This window comes from Patagioenas fasciata, chromosome 2 (genome assembly GCF_037038585.1).
Source record: "Patagioenas fasciata isolate bPatFas1 chromosome 2, bPatFas1.hap1, whole genome shotgun sequence".
Classification (NCBI taxonomy): domain Eukaryota; kingdom Metazoa; phylum Chordata; class Aves; order Columbiformes; family Columbidae; genus Patagioenas; species Patagioenas fasciata.
Window position 1 is genome coordinate 56,656,426 of NC_092521.1, and position 20,497 is coordinate 56,676,922.

The 20,497-nt window shown below is 39.7% G+C and overlaps 1 protein-coding gene across 2 annotated transcripts in view; it reads right to left on the bottom strand.

Moving 5' to 3' along the window:
* The window catches only part of SPIRE1 (spire type actin nucleation factor 1), a 132,209-nt gene that overhangs the window by 19,033 nt on the left and 92,679 nt on the right, over positions 1-20,497 (bottom strand). For both annotated transcript variants that reach the window (XM_065831082.2, XM_071804269.1), the window contains exons 7-9: positions 14,174-14,260; positions 13,659-13,788; positions 2,323-2,486 (exon numbers count right to left, since the gene is read on the bottom strand). In XM_065831082.2, the coding sequence (XP_065687154.1) occupies positions 2,323-2,486; positions 13,659-13,788; positions 14,174-14,260 (381 nt within the window). The remainder of the gene's footprint in view (positions 1-2,322; positions 2,487-13,658; positions 13,789-14,173; positions 14,261-20,497) is intronic.

Genomic DNA, 20,497 nt, shown 5'->3' on the forward strand with positions numbered 1-20,497 from the left:
ACATTTGAGGTTGGATCAACTCAACATATGGGACTGTGCACTTCTCCACAGAGAGCTAAAAAACCAGAATTTTACATGTACTGAGAAAGCTGCAGCTTTAAAGGCATCACCTTAAAACATCTGAATATGTTACTGACGTGATTTTTGTCCAGATAGCTGTAGCTTCAATAGGAAGATAACATTTTTATACCTGTATCAAAAATCACTATTAGATTGCTACTTCTTTTAGCCACATAAAGCAAAATGGCACTTCTGGCTCCCCCTCCGAAACTGTGATTCTAGTGGTGATGCAGAAAAACTTATGGACAGAAAGCAGGAAAGGATTTTATAATATTCATCTTTGCCAGCAAATGGGCACAGGGCTGTATCAGACCATTCCTTTCACCTCTGGCTGGAAACACTGAGTGCTGGGGTACAGTCGGCATCACAACACAGCTGAGAGAAGAACAGAGAGGATGCAAATTAAAAAAAAGCATCTGCATCATAGCTTATTTGGAGGTCCACAGCTCAGCAGTGCAGATACTTGCAGCCTGTAATTTAGGGCATAACACAGTCATAATTTAACTCCCAGTGAGTAACTCTAAATAGGTTAAGCCCCATTCAAATTGTAGGCAAAGAGGTGGCCAAGTCATTCATAGGCAATCAGGACAACACATAGGCTCTTCTGTGTGTTAGAGACAAAGTAAGTCAGGGAAGAAATAGGACATTTTGGACAAAAGTTATCTTCACTATCTTCAAATGTTCTCTGGCCTACCCTCGTTGTCAGCTTCAAAAATTTCACCCAAACTCCCCTCAGTGTGTTTATATACACTACTCTAGCACTGCTCCTGAGCCCCAACCAGTATTCTACTGAGCATCTTAATCGTCTTATTTGCTTCACCAGCTACTTCTGTTGACTCAGACCAGTAGAGCATCTGTTCTCTGTGACAGCTCGATGTGGCTGATTTATTTTCAATTCCTCTTTTGCTGTATGTTCCAGAGCTTATTCTGTATGACTTTGCTTTCCTACGCAGTATTCCCCAATCAACAGTCACAGTCAGACATCTTATTTTTCCTTCCTATAAGAACCACTTCATGTCTCCCTTTACAGAATTTTCTTTTAGTGACTTCTGCACATTTTTCTGTATGAAATATGCTGCATTAGCTTCAGGATATACCGAGCTACAAGCTGGGAAGCTGTAAGTTCAAGATCCAACTCTCATTGACAGGTCTTAATATTCCTGCATCCTGCCCAGCTTCATTCATATTAATAAAACCTGATATAGCCTCTACTGTAATTTTAAAGACTGCTGAGAGATTTCAGAATGCAAATCTCTTCTGCCTTCAGAACACATGCACCAAATGATGCACCCACGCATGTCACCCATAGGATAACTCCTAATACAAAGAGGGTCAACCTTTCACAGATCAAGAAAGTATGCAAAAATATATTTCTCCTCACATATATTTCCACCCAGTCTTGTATCTTTCAGCTTAGGTGTCTCTGTAAGTGCCCTGTCAGGAAACTCCTCCTTCCCCTTCTACTAGAAAGAAAGAGTCAGGGAAGGCTGCTTTCCCCAGGCTAAAATGAGCCTCTGTGAATAAACCTTGCCTGCATGGGCTTTCCAGGCAGCTTCCCTTTCAGAAAGGTCCAAATTCAATTAATACTGTTACTGGTGCAGAAGACAAAGATCATTCTTGAGGATGTAATGTTGGTGCTTCTTGAGGATCATGTGTAATGCGGCTTTTAAACTAGACAGTTTTTTTTAGCTTTTCTCCTTTTTATGCCTTTTTTTTTTTTTAAATCTTTAACTGTCCATTTGAGACAGGATGGATTCAAAGTTGTTTCTCCATCTAAGTGGTATTTGCTTGTCCCTATTTGTGAAACATTTGTTGGGTGGTACTTCCCAAGCCTCTATAGCAAACCAACTGACATTTGCACCAAACTGCAATCCCCCCCGGCACAGCTGATGCTCTTTATTTAACAGCTGGTACAGTAAGGCTGTGACAGCTTTAGTGACAGCTCCTGCATGGGTGCCAGAAGGGTGCAACACATTTGCCTGCATTCCCAAAAGCATAATTGCTGCATATGTACTGTGGACATTCAGAAAAAACAAGTAAATACTGAGTTTGAGGCCAAAATTAGCATTTAACCTTTTTAAAGAATATTCTCATTTTTGAGGTCTGATCTAATATTTTTGAAGTTCTGTGGGTTGACAAAGCACTCATGGAAAATTCAGATCATAATCTGCGAAGTCACTTCTCACCTGATCAGCTCAGCAAATTAAGGAATAAGACTCAATTCTGACGAATTGAGAAGCAAGTTGTGTCCTGATTTTTTACCTCTGAATCTGAGCTGTCAAGTTCAGCCAACGTGGGAGCCTTAAGGAGTCTCTTGCGTTGTACTGTCACTTGCGTGGCCCCATTCTGCTTTCCCTGTGGTGCCGGGCCACCGTTCACTACAGAGGAATCCAGTAATTTTCTTCCAGCCTCTGGAGTAGCTACATCTACCAAAAGAAACAAAGCAATTTTCATTTTGCCTTCTCAAATCTTACTGTCAAAGCAATACACACAAAAGGAAAAAAAAAATATATCGTGATAGTTATATGTGTGCAATTATTTACTTTAGCAATACATTTCTCAGAGTACTACAGGCAATGGCTTGTGGTACAGAAGCGATATGAAAGAATGAAGGCAGTGGAAAAAAGCAGCAGTGCACAATACTAAAAACCAACCTCAGACTAATACCAATCAACTTTAAACCTCCTGCTCCGTGTTAAGCCCAAAAATATTCTTCCTTCAACTTATACTCTATAATTAACTACACAACAAGTATCAGAAGAGTATACAACTCTATCTGGGCAAGTAGGTTTCCAGTGAATCTGAAGACAACACAACACAGAAATTAGGAGGTTTAGCATGGATTTAACCTTGTTTTTCCTGTGAGGACAGAATTACACTTTATTCTGCAGTATACAGAAAAGGAATTAAAATGAGCTAAATAACTAGCATTCACCAAAAAGATGCACAATTCCTAGGTTTGCATGGTCATTTGTATTAAAAATATGCCTGTGATGTCAAATCTTCATCTAACAGCAGAAACATGAGGCTCCAGCTCTGTTTTCATCTACATGAGTTTTACAAGGATGTACCTCCACTGGATAAACTACTCGGGATTTCTGCCAGTGTGCAATGAAGACACATTTTGGGTAATGTAAGCATTGGGTCTGCTGTGCTTAACCTAGCTTAGCTTAGACATTAAGATAATGACCTAAGCTTTGATATTTTAGGAGAGCTTAGAGTTTGGTCTGATAAATCAGTTTTATCCCTGTAAAAGTTCAAAGTGCAGTATTCCAATCTGGAGAAAATTATGTCGGAGGGAGAAGGAAGAGAAGCTTTTAATCTCCCATTTGTATGTGTGCCTAAGCATCTGGTCTTTCTACAAATGTGTTTTGCTACCCATGTAATTATAGGACTCATTCCCCAGTCTTGTAATAACAAAGTACCTCCAGGTATTTTAAAGCTAGGGTAATGACAAGTTATTATTCTCATACATGGCAAAAAGAGGCACAGAAGGTCAAATGACTCATACCTCAGGTTACCGGGAGGACTGTGACAGAGAAATTATATCATCCAGATACTCCCAGTGCCAACAACATAAGTACTTACACATCATTTGGAGTTACTTCCACAGTTGCCCTGGTATAAACAGACACGGTCACTGCTGCTACAACACAATTTGCATTGATAAAAGCCATTCTTGCACTAGGTAAGTTAAAACTACACGGTCTAGACAAAGCTCCAGTTGCAGCAGTACATCTGTTTTACAAGATTCTCACCAGAGTAGCTATTGAAAAGAAATGAGAAGAGGAATAAGTGAAATCAATATACCTTTCTAATTAATGAGGTTATTGTTAAATGCTGGAAACTGAGCTAGAAAGGACAGGGGTTGTATTACAGTTCCTCTATAAACCATACCTTCAACTAGGAGTATAAGAAAAGGCAATTATTTGGACTATTAAAGTCATGGTGACATTCCAAGCCTGTGAATCTGTGTACTACAGTGTCATTACTGCCTTCAGGTCCTCCCTACAAAGACTTGCAATCAAAGACTTCGACTCTCTAACCCTTAGCTCCTATCTTCAAAGGCTTTGCTAATGGGTGTCCTGACTACCACTATGGCTTATAGGTCACGGTTATTTTCTTCCTGGATTTCTGTGAGTACAGCATGGGCGTCCTCCACATCAAATGCATTCCTGCTCTAACAGCCACTCAACGCAACCCCAGAAAGCAACAGAAGGAAAACAAAAACCGAACTGCCTCACCACCCTGTTGCCAATACCACTTCTTGAGACCTCATATTTAGCTGGCGTGCAGTTGATTGAGGCAGCTTTCCCAAATGAGCAAGAGAAAACCCCTCGGTTTGTCTTTCCATTGCACAGGGCGGTTCCTGAACAGACCGTCCGATGGTGTGGCCCCGGCATCACCACCACACCAGCCAAAGGTGGCGTCCCTCCTTGCAAGAGCTTCTCGGGTGGTGACTCCCCTGCCCGGTGGCAGGCAGGCTGAAGGTCACCCTGCAAGTATTGTTGGACTCACCACAATAAAAAGGATGGGAAGGCCAACAGTATCACCCTCTTTCCAAAAGATAAAACACACAATAGCTCTGGGGAAAGGCAAGAGGAGGGAACATCCACCAGACATTCCCTAGCACCACGGGAGGTGATAAAATACATATCCAGTTTCTGTTTTTTTCTGGTTTGTGCTTTTGTTTGTTTGCTTGTTTGGGGGTTTTGTTTTGTTTTCTAAGAATTTAGAATCATAGAATCATTCTGGTTGGAAGAGACTCTCAAGATCATCGAGTCAGGCATAACATAATTCTAGTACTAAACCATGTCCCTAAGAACCTCATCTCTAGGCCTTTTAAACCCCTCCAGGGCTGGTGACTCCACTGCCTCCCTGGGCAGTCTGTTCCAACCCCTGACAACCTTTTCTGGGAAGAATTTTTTCCTAATACCCAACCTGAACCTCCCCTGGCGCAACTAAGACGGGGTTTGAATTCTGCGCTGCAGAACAGCTCTTGGTTCTGTTCTGAGGTATAAGGCCAGTCTTCACCTATCTAGTGCCACAAAAAAAGAGAGACTATTTTTCAGGGTCCAGAAAGGGAAATTTCTGATCCATTTTGGAGGTAATTTATGTAGCCAATCACTATCGACAAAGCCTCAAACAGGTGTTACTTAAGTTCGCACATGTATGAATTGTTCAGAAACAAATTGTTTATAAGTCTTCTTGAAATACCACGAAAGCTTTAGGTGAATTGAAAATACAATCCACAGTATTTGTTTTGAAGGGCTCTTGAGTAGGAAATGTCATTTACTACCATTCCTTCCTCTGAAGAAAAAACACAGGAAGTGTTTTTACAACTTGCAACCACTAAATAAAACAACAATGAACCAAAAATTTGTTACAAAAGTAAAATTAGAAAATGATCCATTTTATAAAATCTGGTTTAACAACAGTGCTCGAGTTCAGTTTATCATTCCTGCACTTACAGTACTGGATATACCTGAATAAAAGGATCATAATAATTTAAGGAAGAGATCGTGAACTTCTACAGCTTCAGCAAATAGATTTCAACAAATATAACTTGTTCCAAAATTAAAACCAGGATTTGTTACCAGATACAGTCCAAAAAAATGATCACTTTAAGCTATTTTAGTGAGGTGCTCAGGCAACAGAAACGTTACCATGTGGCAAATAATTGTACGTCATCATAAACAAGATAAAATTCATCAGGATAAACAAGTCAGGAACAACGATTAGACTAATGCTTATAAAATGAATATGAGAGAAGAAATTAGTGGACAATTCTTTGAAACAAAAAGTTTGTTGTTTTTTTTTTCTTTTCATGGGCAGTAGTTTCACACTCTCTGGTTTCATACAGCATCTACATGTTTTGGAGATGATCGAAATTATGTTAAAAACCAAAAAAGGTCTTGTGTGAGTAACACCCTGGGGTTAAGATTTTATTAAAGAGTCAGACACACTGGGAGAGCGTCACTTCTCCACGTTTTCGGGCAGCAAGTACAATGAATAGTATTTGCAAACTGGATGAATATGTTTGGTTTCTTTTGAGTTTCTTCTAAGCTATCATTACAACAGGCAAATGAAAGAAAAGGGCTTAATTTGACACTTCATCCTTGTGTTGGCCTTTCCTGATTAGCCTTAAGAAGAGGCAGACAAAAAACCCCCACCCTAGGATAATATGAAATGCGCCTTTATTTACATGTATGATTACGTCTCTTACGACACAAGGAATTAAGCAGACCACAGATTACATGCAAACCACAGTATTCATGTAGCCATATGCTGTCTGCCTCCTAACCAGCTCTCTTAGGCAAATAATGACAGCAGAAACCTGATTTTGTTCTATACAGCAAATGTACTCCTCAACCTTATCATTTTTACACTGAGTTTAAAAGGCTAAAATGGATTTGCAGAATGAATATAGGTATACGATGAAGATAATATACTGGGAAAGATTATATAATGAATAGTGGTAACAGAGGTGTGCTGTTCCTTTCAATGGACTTAGCTGTTAAAGTCAAACCTGAGAACTAATAATTCAGCATAGCAAACTGCCAGGCTTTTGCTGGTGTTTGCTACACATTTTTCATTGTGTTATCTGAACTAAGCAATTACTGGGACCTGGTGGAGTTCCTTCCTCACACTGGTCTGAGGCACAGATCATGTAAAGCCAACAGTGACAAACATCACCTTGCAAGGCTGGGAACAACGGGAATAATCTCCATGAATTTTGGGTTTACACATTTCCACTCACCTTTTCTTCTCTTCCTGCATCCTTCCACCCCCAAGATGTACAAACTGTCTCTGAAGTAACAACTCCAAAGCAGTCATGCATACAGCTTTCAGGTAGGAACTTGAGGGTTAACAGTGGGAATTACTGGTCTTTTCAGCTACATTCAACACTGTGCATAGAAGTGAAGCTGCTTTTAAGCTATTTTTCTATTAGAAGAAGTGGGCAATGATTGCCCTGGTCCCTAGTTGATATCTGAGTACCTCTCAGATTACCCTCATTACAGGTGGTTACCGCATGCTCCTTGTTTTCCACTGGTAGCAAACAGCAGTGTGAAAGGAGGTCCCAGGCACCTCTCGCCTGCCCTTGGGGGTGACAGCAGCAGGCAGATGCCTGGAGCCGGGCAGTGGGACACACCGGCTCCACCAGCTCAGTGCCAGCTCAAGTCTTCTCAGAGTCGGTCTGCATCATATCCCAGTTGCAGAGAGCAAACACAATAAAAGCCTGCACACCTGTCCTTTAGTGCTTCGTAGGAAACACTTCTGGTTTTCAGCTGGTTTGTGTTTTTCCATGACAGCAATTCCATCAAAGCAGAAAGCAATGAAAGCAGTGAAAAAAGCAAGTGTGTGGAAACGGTGATCACAGAATGAAAGCACAGGATAGCTTCCCTGACTCCAAAATAAGGAAAAAAGTAGAAGCACGCAAAGCAACAACATTTAAAAGTATCTCTTATCTGCTTACTATCAACACCCCAACCCACCTCATTCACTTGTACTGCTCATCTGGTGTCTCACATCTACCTAATTTGAATATTTTAATCGGTCTCAATTTCCTTCTACAGACAATTTATCAGATCACTCAGTCACGCCATATGATACTACTTGCTGAGAACCACATGACTTAAATAACCAAAAAAACAATCACACTTGGGAGATGGATAAAGAAAACAGGAAGAATTCTTCGATGGTCAGTCAAAAAGAGCAAATCCATGTCCAGTATAGATTGCTACGGAGCTACTTCTTTCAAACAAAAACATTATGGTAATGAATTCATGGATTATGAAGACAGCTTTTACAAAATGTTGGTTGGATATAAACAAATGAGGATGTCTCAGGATTCTTGGAAATAAAGAGCAAAAGAAGAAGCAAACAGATACATGTAGCACAACAGATCTGAACATTTCCCTTTTGCTGGTCACTGGCACATTCAGTTTTATTGTCTTAAAACTGAAGGGACTTCCGGTGATTCTGAAAGCAGCAAAACTTTTTGAAAACTGAAGTTTGCCTGTTTGTGCTGCTCTCTGACCCCCTGAGGACCCTTCAGCTTTCAGTGGAGTACATCCATAATTTGAATCCCAGCAGGCAGCTGTAGTAGCTGCAGAATACACCAGTGTAAGGTTTCACAAAAGGGCTTGAGCTGGATTAACAGCTTGTCACTGCCCCTGGCAGGGAGAGCCTGTCCCTCCCTCCCTCCCATGCTCATCATCTGCCCTCAGCCAGCCCTCGGATCATCTGATCGGATAGTCAGAGGGTTTAAATGACTGAAAGAGCAGAAAACCAACCCGGCAAAAAAATGAAAGTATTTGTTCCTGGGTTACACGGGTTTAACCAGGTCATTTTGTGAGTAAATGAGCAGGCCTGGCACAGAGGAGGAGGGAGAATCACACACTTGGAGGGGAGGGAGCAGCAAGACCCCCTCCTCGCCTCTTGACAGGGGGACAAGCTCTTTACTTGGCTCAGCCAAAACATGAAGCCACGTTCACACACGGGTCACTTGTGAACTTCACTCCCATATTACAAAACTACTGTATTTTTTATATTATGGTAATCAAAAAACTCCTGTGTGGTCTTTCTAGTTCACAATATGCTAGCGCTTTGGTCAGAAAATAAGCACACGAGGTGACAGGCTGCACGGAGAAACAGAGGATGAAAACTCTGCAAAAGTCACAGATGAGATGTTTCTATGTGCAACTGGAAGAGGGAAGGGTACAGTTGCTGTTGCTTCTTCACAAAATGGGAGCATGGATTTATTTGGAGACTTTTTCTCGGGAGTCGCTTAGTGAAAACTAGGTAAGAGCTAGCATAAGAGCTCTCCTCAGCAGACAAACCTTTGAGGTTAATATAGGATATTTCCAGCCTCAATGACGGAGTCTGTGAGCCTGAGCATCCTAGGAAGCTAGTGTACAATAAGTGAGGACTTGATTTATTTTCTGGCTAGTGGGCACAAACTCTCTTCGACATTGTTGTCTCTGAAGTAGAACATGTTCATACTGTTATTGCATGTCCTAACTAATGGCCCACCAAAAGGAAATTTGAAATTAAATAGTTCATGAAGGACCAATCTATCGAATCTGCTGCATCAGGTATTACCAGCAAACCTTAGCAATTTATTTTGCTAATGTCTTTGATTTCATGACTCACAAAGCATTTACTGTAAAGACACTCAGTAGAACTGACAGTTCCTTTCTAGATCAGTATTCATAGGTGTATCTCATTAAATCCAGAAAGGTAGATGAGTTCAAAACTAGCTTTTGGACCCTTGTGAGAAATGAAGTTCTGCAAATGTTAGTCTAGTCAAAAAGTGAGTGTAAAGACACTAAGGGCAGATGAATAAATAGGTAAATCAGACTTAAAGGTGACGTATTCTGCAATCCTTTTTAGAGTTCGGAATATCTCTGGGCCGCCTTACTTTGGTTATTTATTTAAACAGAATTCTAGCATACCATTTCAGGTGAAATGCAATTGTTTCCTATACCTAGGCATCCTTTTGTGGCAAGGGAAATGTAGGTATTAGTAAGTAATTTATCTTAATTTTTATTTTCACTGACCATGTCTTGGAAGAATCCCTTCAAGTTTCTTTTTAAAATGGGAATTCAACAAACAGATGGAACAAAATTCACAATAAGCACAATAACCACGTCAGGTGTTGTTGCACCTTTTACCTGACAAGTCAAAACTGTAAGACATGCTAAGTGGCCGCATTGCTGTAAAAAAGAAACAAAAACAACAAAAAGAAAACAATTCAGCTGTTAGAAAAGCAAAGGGATAATGAAAACAAAATATTAACTCCACTTGAGACATTTTGGATCCTGTTGCCTAAATCCAAAATGTGTCAGATGTACTATTGCTTTACTGTAGTAAAGCTCAAAGTCTGAAAACCACAGTAGCACAAATGGGACTTGCAAACCAACCAGTTATAAATGTATTTGTATAGTTTTAGAATGAGATTTTTGGAATTCAACAAATCAAATATCAAAACGAGAGGCAAGTATCTTAAAAATGGAATATTTTCAATTAAAATGCCATGAAAGAGAAAGGGGAGAGGGAAATGAGAGAGAGAGGAGAGAAAGAGCTGAAAAAAATTGAAAGTACAAAGCCACACTTCACACAAGTTTCAGTGACCTGAAATAAATATATTTCTAATTTTTTAAAGCATAATCTCCAATGATTATAATTAAACTAATAAAGAGAGACACTCAAGCTAAGCTTGAACAGTAGTTTCCTTGAAAAGGATGGGAAAAAAGGCCAAACACAGTGTGATTCCTGCTGATTCTTTTTCTTTTCAAAAACCTTAGGTGTACTTAGCCTTTAAAATGTATCCATTGTATTACCCCCATCTTTCTGGGCCTCTAACCATTTTATTCTTAGGTAAGAAAGTGGTCAAATGTTCTTTATTTCTGGAAATATCTACGTATATTTCAAACTAAACTGTGTAATTCAGGGAGTAGACACCCAAAATATTTCTCAACTGAAAACAAAATGCCAAGGCATTAATCCAAGTAAGGGGGCCAAGCCCAGCCACAAGAATGTACAAGAATGCATCGAAACTGACATGGGCTTATCTGTCTTACTTGACAGGTGATAAACATGCAAGGTGGTAGGAAAGGGCCTGTCAGACTCACATACCACTGCATTAAAAGATTTTTTTTTTTTAAGTTTGTGCTGGGACAAGTTTTGCTCATGAGAACCAACTCATGTCAGGGATGTCAAACTCATTTTCACTGGCGACCACATCAGCCTCGCAGTTGCCTTCAAAGGGCCAAATGTAATTTTAGGACTGTATAAATGTAACTACGCCTGAAATTACATTTGGCCTTTTGAAGGCAACCATGAGGCTGATATGGCCCCCGGTGAAAAAGAGTTTGACACCCCAATCTATGTGGTGAACAGAGTAGGCGTCTGACTCAGAGTCAAATTTGGGAGTCAGGGTATTTTTCCTGTAGTTCATTAACGAGACAACATCAGCCACAGACAACAGGTACAGAAACACCATCTAAATCCTTGTCCAAACACAGCAGAAAGGCAAATACATTTTAAAGCAAATGGGTATTTACCACCTAATACTGAGTCCTAACTGAAGGTTGATAAAACATATACCTGAAAAAAACCCCAGCTTTCTCCAAGCTTCATTAACTCAACTTGCTGCAGTCACAAATCCATGCTTTTAACTAAAAGGACATGTACCTCAAGGCTGTGTTTGTCTTGATAGCTCACTCTGATGATTTCATGAGGTCACTTGAAAGCTCACTCCAATTCCTCCAGTCAAACATCTCCCTTCGTGAGAACAGCTACCAAGAATTAAATGACCATTTCCAGTGAAGTTTTAGACTAACAACAGCCAGCCCTGGCAACTCAGGGCAGAGAAGATCTTACCCGTGGGCATGTGCTGTGCAGAGCAGAGGGACAAAGCCTGTGGCCGCTGGGGAAAACATGCCAAAGGTCCACCCGTGTCACAGAGGGGGAACTGAAGGAGAGCAGCCCTGCTCACCCAAACAGTCAAGTGTAGTTGTGCTCTGCTATCAACTGAGCAACAGGCAATAACTCTGGCATGTGAGCAACATACCTTATACTCCCAAATATTTCACTGTAATGCTCTTTTTCCCCCCCTTCTTTTTAATAGCAACAAATAATAAAATCATGGAATTGTTTTGGTTGGAAAAGACCTGTAAGACCATTGCGCCCAACTGTTAACCCAACACTGTCGAGTCCACCACTAAACCATGTCCCTAAGAACCTAATCTATGCATCCAGATGGCACAAATGTCCCACATGGTGTTTCTACTTAGATTCATAATCCTTAAGCCTCATTACCTTACATGCTGTTACACTGAATTACATTCAGTGGTCATCTAAACTATATGGCAGATCTATTTGTACCATACTGAACATCACTAGCATTACTCTATTCCCAATTTTGCAGAAACACATTTTATTCTAAAAGGAACTTTGGACATAACAATCATTTCAATGTGAGAAAGAAAAAAACCTTGTAGTTCGACATAAGGAAAATTATCTTCAAGGCCTTTGCTCTTTGTTCTTCTTCATGCCAGCAGCAAATAAACACTTGAGAAGTAAAATGTGAATGCATCCCCTTCTGAACCTCCAGTAATACGGCATTTAATATAAATGATTCCCTGGACTGAAGGGGAATAATCATAGTCAAAAAACTTCAAAAATTTAATTGTTTAACAAAAAGGGAAGAATTGGTTGAAGACAGGTATTCCTCATTGGAGGCCATGCCCTGAAATCAGCACATGAAGTCCTAACCAGTAATACTCCAAAATTTAACAGTTTTTAGAAACTGTTTACTAAAGGAGTTTGACGTTATTTATACCAGTTAGAAATTTTAAAGATCCATTAGATCAGATTTGCTGCCCCTGAGAGGACATGATAATTCCCAGATGGAGAAGGTTTAAAATTCTGAAATTGAATGTTTGAAAGAAAAGTAAGGAATTGTTCCAAGTTTTTACAAGCTTCCTACATTTGGAAAAACATCCAGGCCTATTAGAAACCTTAATTGATACAGCAAGCACAAACTGCATCCAAACCAGAAACTGGAAGGCCCAAAGAAACAATATTCAAAACATCATGCTTTTCAAAATGCACCCAAGCATTCACCAAACTCTACCAAGCACTTCCAAAACAACGCAACAAAGCAAGACTGATGAAATTGTTTTTCTCCGGAGACAATGGGTCGTCACAATCCACTTGAATCTGGAGCAGTGCCTTTAAGCACATGTGGCAAGCACAAATATTTTGCAAAAAGCAGTGACAGGGAGCACATACATGGATTATTTCATGCATTTCAGCCATAAGATGCCACTTTTGCTCTTCAAAAATCCAGCTACGTCAGTTTTTCTGACACAGATAAATATTGTGCGCTTAAAGAAATGTAAGTCACAAGGTAAAACAGTATTTGTCATGCTTTTGTCATCAGAACCATTGAACTAATGCAAATTGCTGATTGTTGGAAAGCATGGTATTTGTAAATTTCATAGCAGGTTCTTGAATATACACTGCAGAAAGGAAATGCTGTGCAGTGCAGGTCCGAACTGTTTGGCCACGAAAATATATACAAACACATGTTCCATAACTGAGAAAATGAAGCAAAGATTTGGATTCAAAATTAAAGCAATAGATTCAGTAAATGAAAGAAAAGATTTTAAATTAAGATAAGGACATTAATGATGATAACAACAGGAAACAGAATAAAATTAATTAAAAACAGATATGTAAAGAATTCTTGCAGACGTGTGGAATATTGCACTGTGGAGAAGCAACACCAATGCCATTCTGAGCAAATTTGTCATGTGCAACAAGCAATATAATGCCATTAAATTTATATAATACTTACATTAAAAACTTGAAGGAAATCAAGCTGAATGATACAGTATCTTATTTTTGAATACAACTTAGCACAATGATCGCAGAGCCCTAGCAAAGCCTGTGGGTTCCTTCTTTTTCTGAAGGGATGAGAATAATTTTATCTTCTGTGAAATCTGCACAAATATCACTAATATTGCTGCTTCTTATGTGGGCAGTTTTCTGTGGATACTGCAGGTAAAAACCAGCAATGTGCTTACCCAGCCGGCTGCGCCTGATCTCATCAGGTGAGACTGGACGTAACTTCCTCTCTGCCTTGATCTCCTCCAGGATCCTTTCGTGAAGGCTGCGCGGCCGTGGTGGGGTTGGTTTCAGTTTTCTTGCTGACGCCTTGGGATATAAAGATAATCACGTCTACGTAAACCAGTCCTTCCTTGAAAGTAGATCCCATATTTTTTCCAAAAAATGTTTGGAATGTTGTGATGTGATTTTATATGCACTTAATTGTAAAACTCACAGAAATTGGAAAAAAGCTCGTATTTTTCCCCAATTCATAATGATTTACCAGAGATAAAGGGCTGCTGGTAATTAGAGCTGCTAACTGCTAGTGCAAGATATTACACGCTGTTCTTTTAAGATATCACATTCTATACACAGAAGACAATCTTTTTGAAATCCCGTGTCAGAAAACATAATATTTAACATATTCTCTGCACACAAACATGCTTTTAAAAGCCACGTTTTTGTTAGGAATGAAGCCCACTGGATTACGTACCGGATTTAATGGAGGTCGCGATCGGATGAAATCCAGAATTATTTCATGGGCACTCTTTTTTAATCGAGGTGGAATGTCCCCGTTGACCTGGAAAGGAGAAAGTGAAATATGCATTTCTGTGTTTTGCATTCATATCCATGCAGATGATGAGATCAGTTGAAAGCTCACAACAACCCTGACAGAGCTTGCAGTGTTCCGGCACCTGCACCCAATGTAAAACCCCACCAGTCCTGAGCAGAGCAATGATCCATGTGGAGAGCACAGGCAGGCAAAAAAAAGCGGATGACAGCTTTTCAGCTTTGCAGATGGCTGCAGAATCACCACAACTGCAGCAGCTTCAATCAGCAATACTTAGGATTTTGAAATTATGAAATCGCATGTCAAGGCTGCAATCGTGCTTGTGGGAGAATGCAGATGAAGACTGTATCTTGCTTGGGGGAAAAGTTGCCAACACCATTTGAAAAAACACTTATTTGAACCATGTCTCACTGTCAACCATTACACAGTCTCTAAATCTCTGTTCTTTGCCCCTGAGAAAACAGAGATGCTCTTTAGGCCCCAGTTTTCTTGAGCTCCTTACCATCTCCCAAGCACTGATCTGAAAGCTAAGCTAGATCTGGCACAATCACCAATGATTTGCTCATAGCACTGGATGAAAAATATGTTCCCCTTGTTTTTTTGCCTTCATCTTGCTGCTCTGGTCATGAAGAGCTGCCCTTGTGTGTAAATCCCAGAAAGAGGAGAAGGAAGCCCTGAGCGTAATTTCATAGCTACCTCTTCCCCTGTGTTTTAAAGGCTACTCAAGAGTAAAATGAAGTTTGTTAATATGTCTAGAAAGCAAATCACTAGAATGCCATGGTATGCCATTTGAAGTACAGGAAGCATGTTTCCTCACTGTAAAACATGTATTTCTGTAGACCAAGGGCTGGGTGAGGGTTGGTTGGTTGGTTTTCTCCAGGAGGCAGACATGTCTTTCTCTGATTACCTCATGTAGATAAGAGACTATATACAACACATCACAGGAAAGAGGCAGCAATTCACTGTAAGCACAGAATATAAAAGAAGAAAGTGGAAGTTCTCCTATCATGTAGAGAATTAGAGATTGGAAAATGGGAATAAGTGTACAGATTTGCTTAAAAACATCGACCTGTCAGGTTTGGCCTTCATGTAGCACAGTGCCCAAGTGCACTGTCAGGGATGAGAGAGCATCCTATGCCAGGCATCCTTCTGGTACCTCCTACCACTACACAGTAGCTGGCTATCAGCCCTGTGCTCCAATTTGACAGAAATTCCCACAACACTGTATTTCTTAGACCACAGTGTCCAAAATTTCAGCACTTTTGTTTTTTTCTTTTGCCTTTTTAAGTGTCAGTTGCCTCATTTTATTTTCACACAAGTTCTGTAGCCAGAAAATATATGTAAAGACACAGCTCTGGTTTGTCAAATCACATGCACTTTTGTTAACCAGAAGGAATGCTGCAGTCAGAAAAATGGTTTTACATGTCCACAAAGTCACCTGAATGTGATCCCAAACTGAAATTCCCCATTGTCATGCAGCTGCCATACAAGCTCTGTCCTGTTTCTAGGCTGAGGCAGCGTGACAGCCTCCCAGAGAAGATTCATCACATCCACGATAAGGAAGCCGATGAGAGTCTCTCCTGGGGAACACTTCATTGCTTTCTTGGGAACCCTTTCTGGAGATATCCTACCCTAGACATGGTCCAAATTCTATTTGTTCCCCCCTGCACAGCTCCTTTGCTTCCTTAAAGTAAATTTCATACAGCTTGTCAGAGAATCACAAGCTGCTAAACTCTGCAACATGCATCACCTTCCTAAAAATAGCTCAGAAAAATTAAAATTGAAGAGGTTTATGTTAAACAGTGATCTGACGTTTTATCACGAGGAGAATATTATTTTAAGTGGTGTGATTGATTTCTTCTGTTTAAAGACTGAGCAATTTTTTGAGGCCAGCATGCTTTGTGGGATCGTTAATGAAATGAGGAGTCTCTCTTCCTCGAGTTACTGCTCATCAGATGTCAAAGTTGATAGCTGGAGTTGAGAATTATTACCATCAGAACAGCCATTTTGTAAACTGATAATCTCCATTCCAGCCTTGGGGAACAGCCCTCTGCATGACAATATGAAATAAATTATACATGGCTCTGAGCCTTTCACCTCAGGGCACTCTACACCCTGACTTAGTGCCACCAAGGGTATAATTAGTATCAGTATTCCCATTTGATTGGAAAAGGAGGAATGTAAGGTTTGCTTAAGTGATTTTCCACAGGATATGCGGGGAGTTGGTGGTGAAGCAAGTGGATGTTTCTCAGCCAAGAGCAGGAGCACTGGTGGCAGAACCCACCTTCTTGTACTCAGCACTCAAACAAGATGCTGACATGAAAGACACTGAAGGGGAAGCTTTTATACTCTCTGTCCACGCTAGATCTATTTCTTTACTCAGACTAAGTCTCTGTAATGAGCAATTTCGTATGCATCTTTTAATTAATGAAAATAAATGGCTTTTGATTAAAATCTAAATCAGAGATATAATGCACAGATGCAGCCATGATACATGCAGGAGGAAGAAAAAAAAACAACCACACACTACACCCAACGAAATTATCTTTCTTTTCCCACATACCAGATTGGGCCCAACTGCAAAATAGTATTTAAATAAATGCCTCAAAACACTGTAAAATTATCCTAAGTCTTCATGTATATAAAACAGCTTTTGTACATAAGTATACATTAAAACTGGCAGTGTAGGGAAAGCATAACCAAGGATTATAAAATTCAATCAGAAATTTAGACATCTAGGCAGCTAAAGCACAGAAAAATTACCATGTAATCATCTACTCACTCACAACCTGCTACCATCACATTTTAATACATAAATATGGATTTGTAGTTTAAAAAATAACTGAAAATGGTACTTAGTAACCTTTGGCTAAAACCTGAGCTTTAAATACGGTGATCCTGAACAAGAAGTACATTGCACGTGACATTCACAAAAGAAACACCACTTATCATTGACATTCAATTATCTCAGCTATTTCTTTGTCTCACTGTAAAAGGTGACAGCATGAAGTAGGAGAGTGCTATCTCTAATTAAGAGGCATCAATAAACTGATATTGTTTTGTACTATGTAGAAATTTTCACTTAAAATAAAATTGCATGGACACTGAAAGAGCCAGAGAGGGCATGCTACATCATTTCCAGAACAGCTCGTGATAAAGGTCTGTTGCGAATTAAAGCATTTTAAGTAGATACAGATTTGCCATGTTTCATTATGCACAGTATAATGCTTTTGGTTAATATAGTTGTTACACAGTGTGTATTTGACACCACACAGAAAGCTCAAGCGTCCAGGAATGAAGTGCTTTGGTGCTTCACGTCGTAAGCCACTGTATTTGCGCTGCTGTTCCTGCACGTCTGTTACAGATCCAAGTTTACAATCCCACATAATAACCACAGTACTTGCACAGAGTCAGTCCTCAGAATACCCCTAAAGCATGATAGGAACTGCAAAGCTCACTGTTCTGCCTAGGAGGACTCCTAAACTTCTGCAGGAACGTGTGATGAGGGCAGAGGATGAAAAAGGTGAGTTCCCTGCTACAAGCAGCTGGATACTCCTCAGTGACACCGAGTGAGAGCTGTGCATAAGAGCATGACAGACTCCACAATATCCAGCTGGACAAACTGGGAAAAGTCTTTTCCTCACATTCTCTATGTCCAGCTTGAAACATCTGAAATCTTGCTCATGAAAATCCTGTCCATGCACAGCTGGTAATGCAATTAATGTAAGTAATGTAAAGAAATAAATATTTTTTTATTAAAAATACCCAAACAACTATGCCACAGGATTCTCAGATTAGACATTCAATTTACTGGACATTTTTAATAATAGCTTCAACCTATATGCCTATATATATATTATATACTCACCTTTTGCAACATGTCCAAGCGAATACCACTGCATCACAGGCACTTGTGAAGAGTTCAAATACAAAGAGCATTGTTGCCTGTGAAGAATTTAACTGCTATACAATGTAATGCTGCGTTTGGGTACTACATAAGAGGCACCTCATGGCCATGAATTGAACAAGTAACATAAGAGATATCAGTTATCATCCAATAAGCGCTGCTCAAGAAATGCAGTGAAGGGTGCACGTCTTGGAGGGGGGAGGTGGGCAGGAAAGGGAGCTAATTGGCAACCAATGTGGAATTAGAAGCTGTAGCTTAACACATATGCATAATAAAGAAAAATTATGCCTGTAAGAGTAATTTAATTCTCAAATTTCCCCATTTCCAAGTGTTGACTCTACTAATGTTCACAATTTTTTACTTTTTTTGGAAGTGAGCACTCATTAGAAGAAAAATGCTACTAAATCTCTTCAGGTAGACATGCAAAGATTACAAAATGCCAGGATTAAACTTATCTGTTTCCCACAACAACACCACAAACAAGGACTGTTGCATTGGAGGGATAGAGAAATGACAAATTTGAAATTCTTTTCATTTGTACTGAAACAGAAATGCCAACGTGACTGAAACTAGTTAAACCAGTTATTTACAAAAAGCCCAGAATTCGGCATTTTACATCTTCAAAACATTTTTAGTATCTGCACGCTGACTGAAGACGGGTGAGAACAGACAGCTCCGGTTATTGGCATCTGTTAACTAACACTTTTCATAGTCTGAAGCACCAAAATAGTTCCTGAGTACTGCACCTATAGGAACATTTGTTCCTTTCCTGGTTTCTACTCAGAGTACTGAGCAGTCAGGGACAAATCAAGCTACCCTTTTAAACACAGCATTATATTAATAAAAAGAACAGTAAAGACTTCATGTTGCATCTCATTTGCTTAAAAAATGTACTTAACCTCTTGTTATTATTAGTAGCATATGCATTTTCACGAGTTAACAAGTCTTAAAATACTCTCTATAAATTTAAAGCAAAAAATTGCTTTTAATAAAAATTTTGCCAAACATCTGTTTTGACTGATAGAAAGAAACATAATATATCTTTCCCAGGCTGTCTTAAAATTCAGATTTCAGATTTTTGTCCTTTTCTCCTTTTCCCAAGAACCACAACAATTTTCTCTGATGGGATTACATATAGAATCATCAAATCATTTCAGTTGGAAGAGACCCCCAGGATCATCGGGTCCAACCATAACCTAACTCTAGCACTAAACCATATAACCAGCTTCAACCCATGACGGTCAGCTAAAAGATGCTGTGATCTAAGTAAACTTGTATTTTTGTTTGAATCCTTCAGGCTCCACCCATTTTGTGTCAATCTGCACTCATCGTTGTGCATGCTTTGCACATTTTTCAAGCAGACCCTGCAACAGAATCCAAGCTAGTGAATGTAAGGTTTCTAATAAGAAGATATTTTTCTAACACAATGTTATTAGCAGTTGGCAGACTAAGCCAGCAGTCACATGACAGACAGCACTACAGGTACTGTACCTGCAGCTGACTATAATCCCAATTCATGTTTATGTCCAGAGGTCACTTTGGACAATCTACCTAGCGGGCAAGATAGCAGGACAAAAATAGATGCTTGCAGGGATTTCGTATACAGCGAGAGTCTGGATGAGCAGAGAAGCAGCTGTGCCCCCATGACCTACTATATAATGAAGAAAATGTCTTCTGAAAAGGCAGGAGCTTGCTCAGCAGAAGGTGAATTTGAGGCTAGTCTGACAAAAGCAAAATTAGATGACCCAGGGGATCCCAATCAAATAAAACTACTACACTGACTGCACACAGTAAGCGAGCTCCTGAGGGGACTGTTCCTCTTCTGTGGTGGGAAGCAGGAACACTCAGCGCAGTTCCCTGACTTGTTAGCAGAAAGAGATCACATCAAGACCTGGGTATGTATTTTACCCTATTGATTTAATATTTAAGCAACATCTGCTGCAGAAAATACATACAATCTGATAGTCAAAATCCAGATCTTGATTAGGAAAGTACTTTCAACTCATACATAAAAGGCATTTATACTTCTAACAGAACTCATTTATTTGTTCCCCATGTAGTTGTTCTAATTTTGTCTTCCTTTATTCTTTTTTCTAACAATCTCTGATAGAACAAACTATACATTTTCTGTCTCCTCTCCACCCCCATCTCTGATTTTTTCTGGTGGAATCATGGTTTTCTCCCTAACAAAGGTTATGTGAGGTTTTGTTAAAAAAGCAAATACATTTGAATGCTGCATATTCTAAGACAATGCTTCCACTGTAACTAACACCAGGCAAAGATAAGTAAGTGCAAGGTATAAATATTGACATTGACCAAATTTATGCCTCTGACAAAGG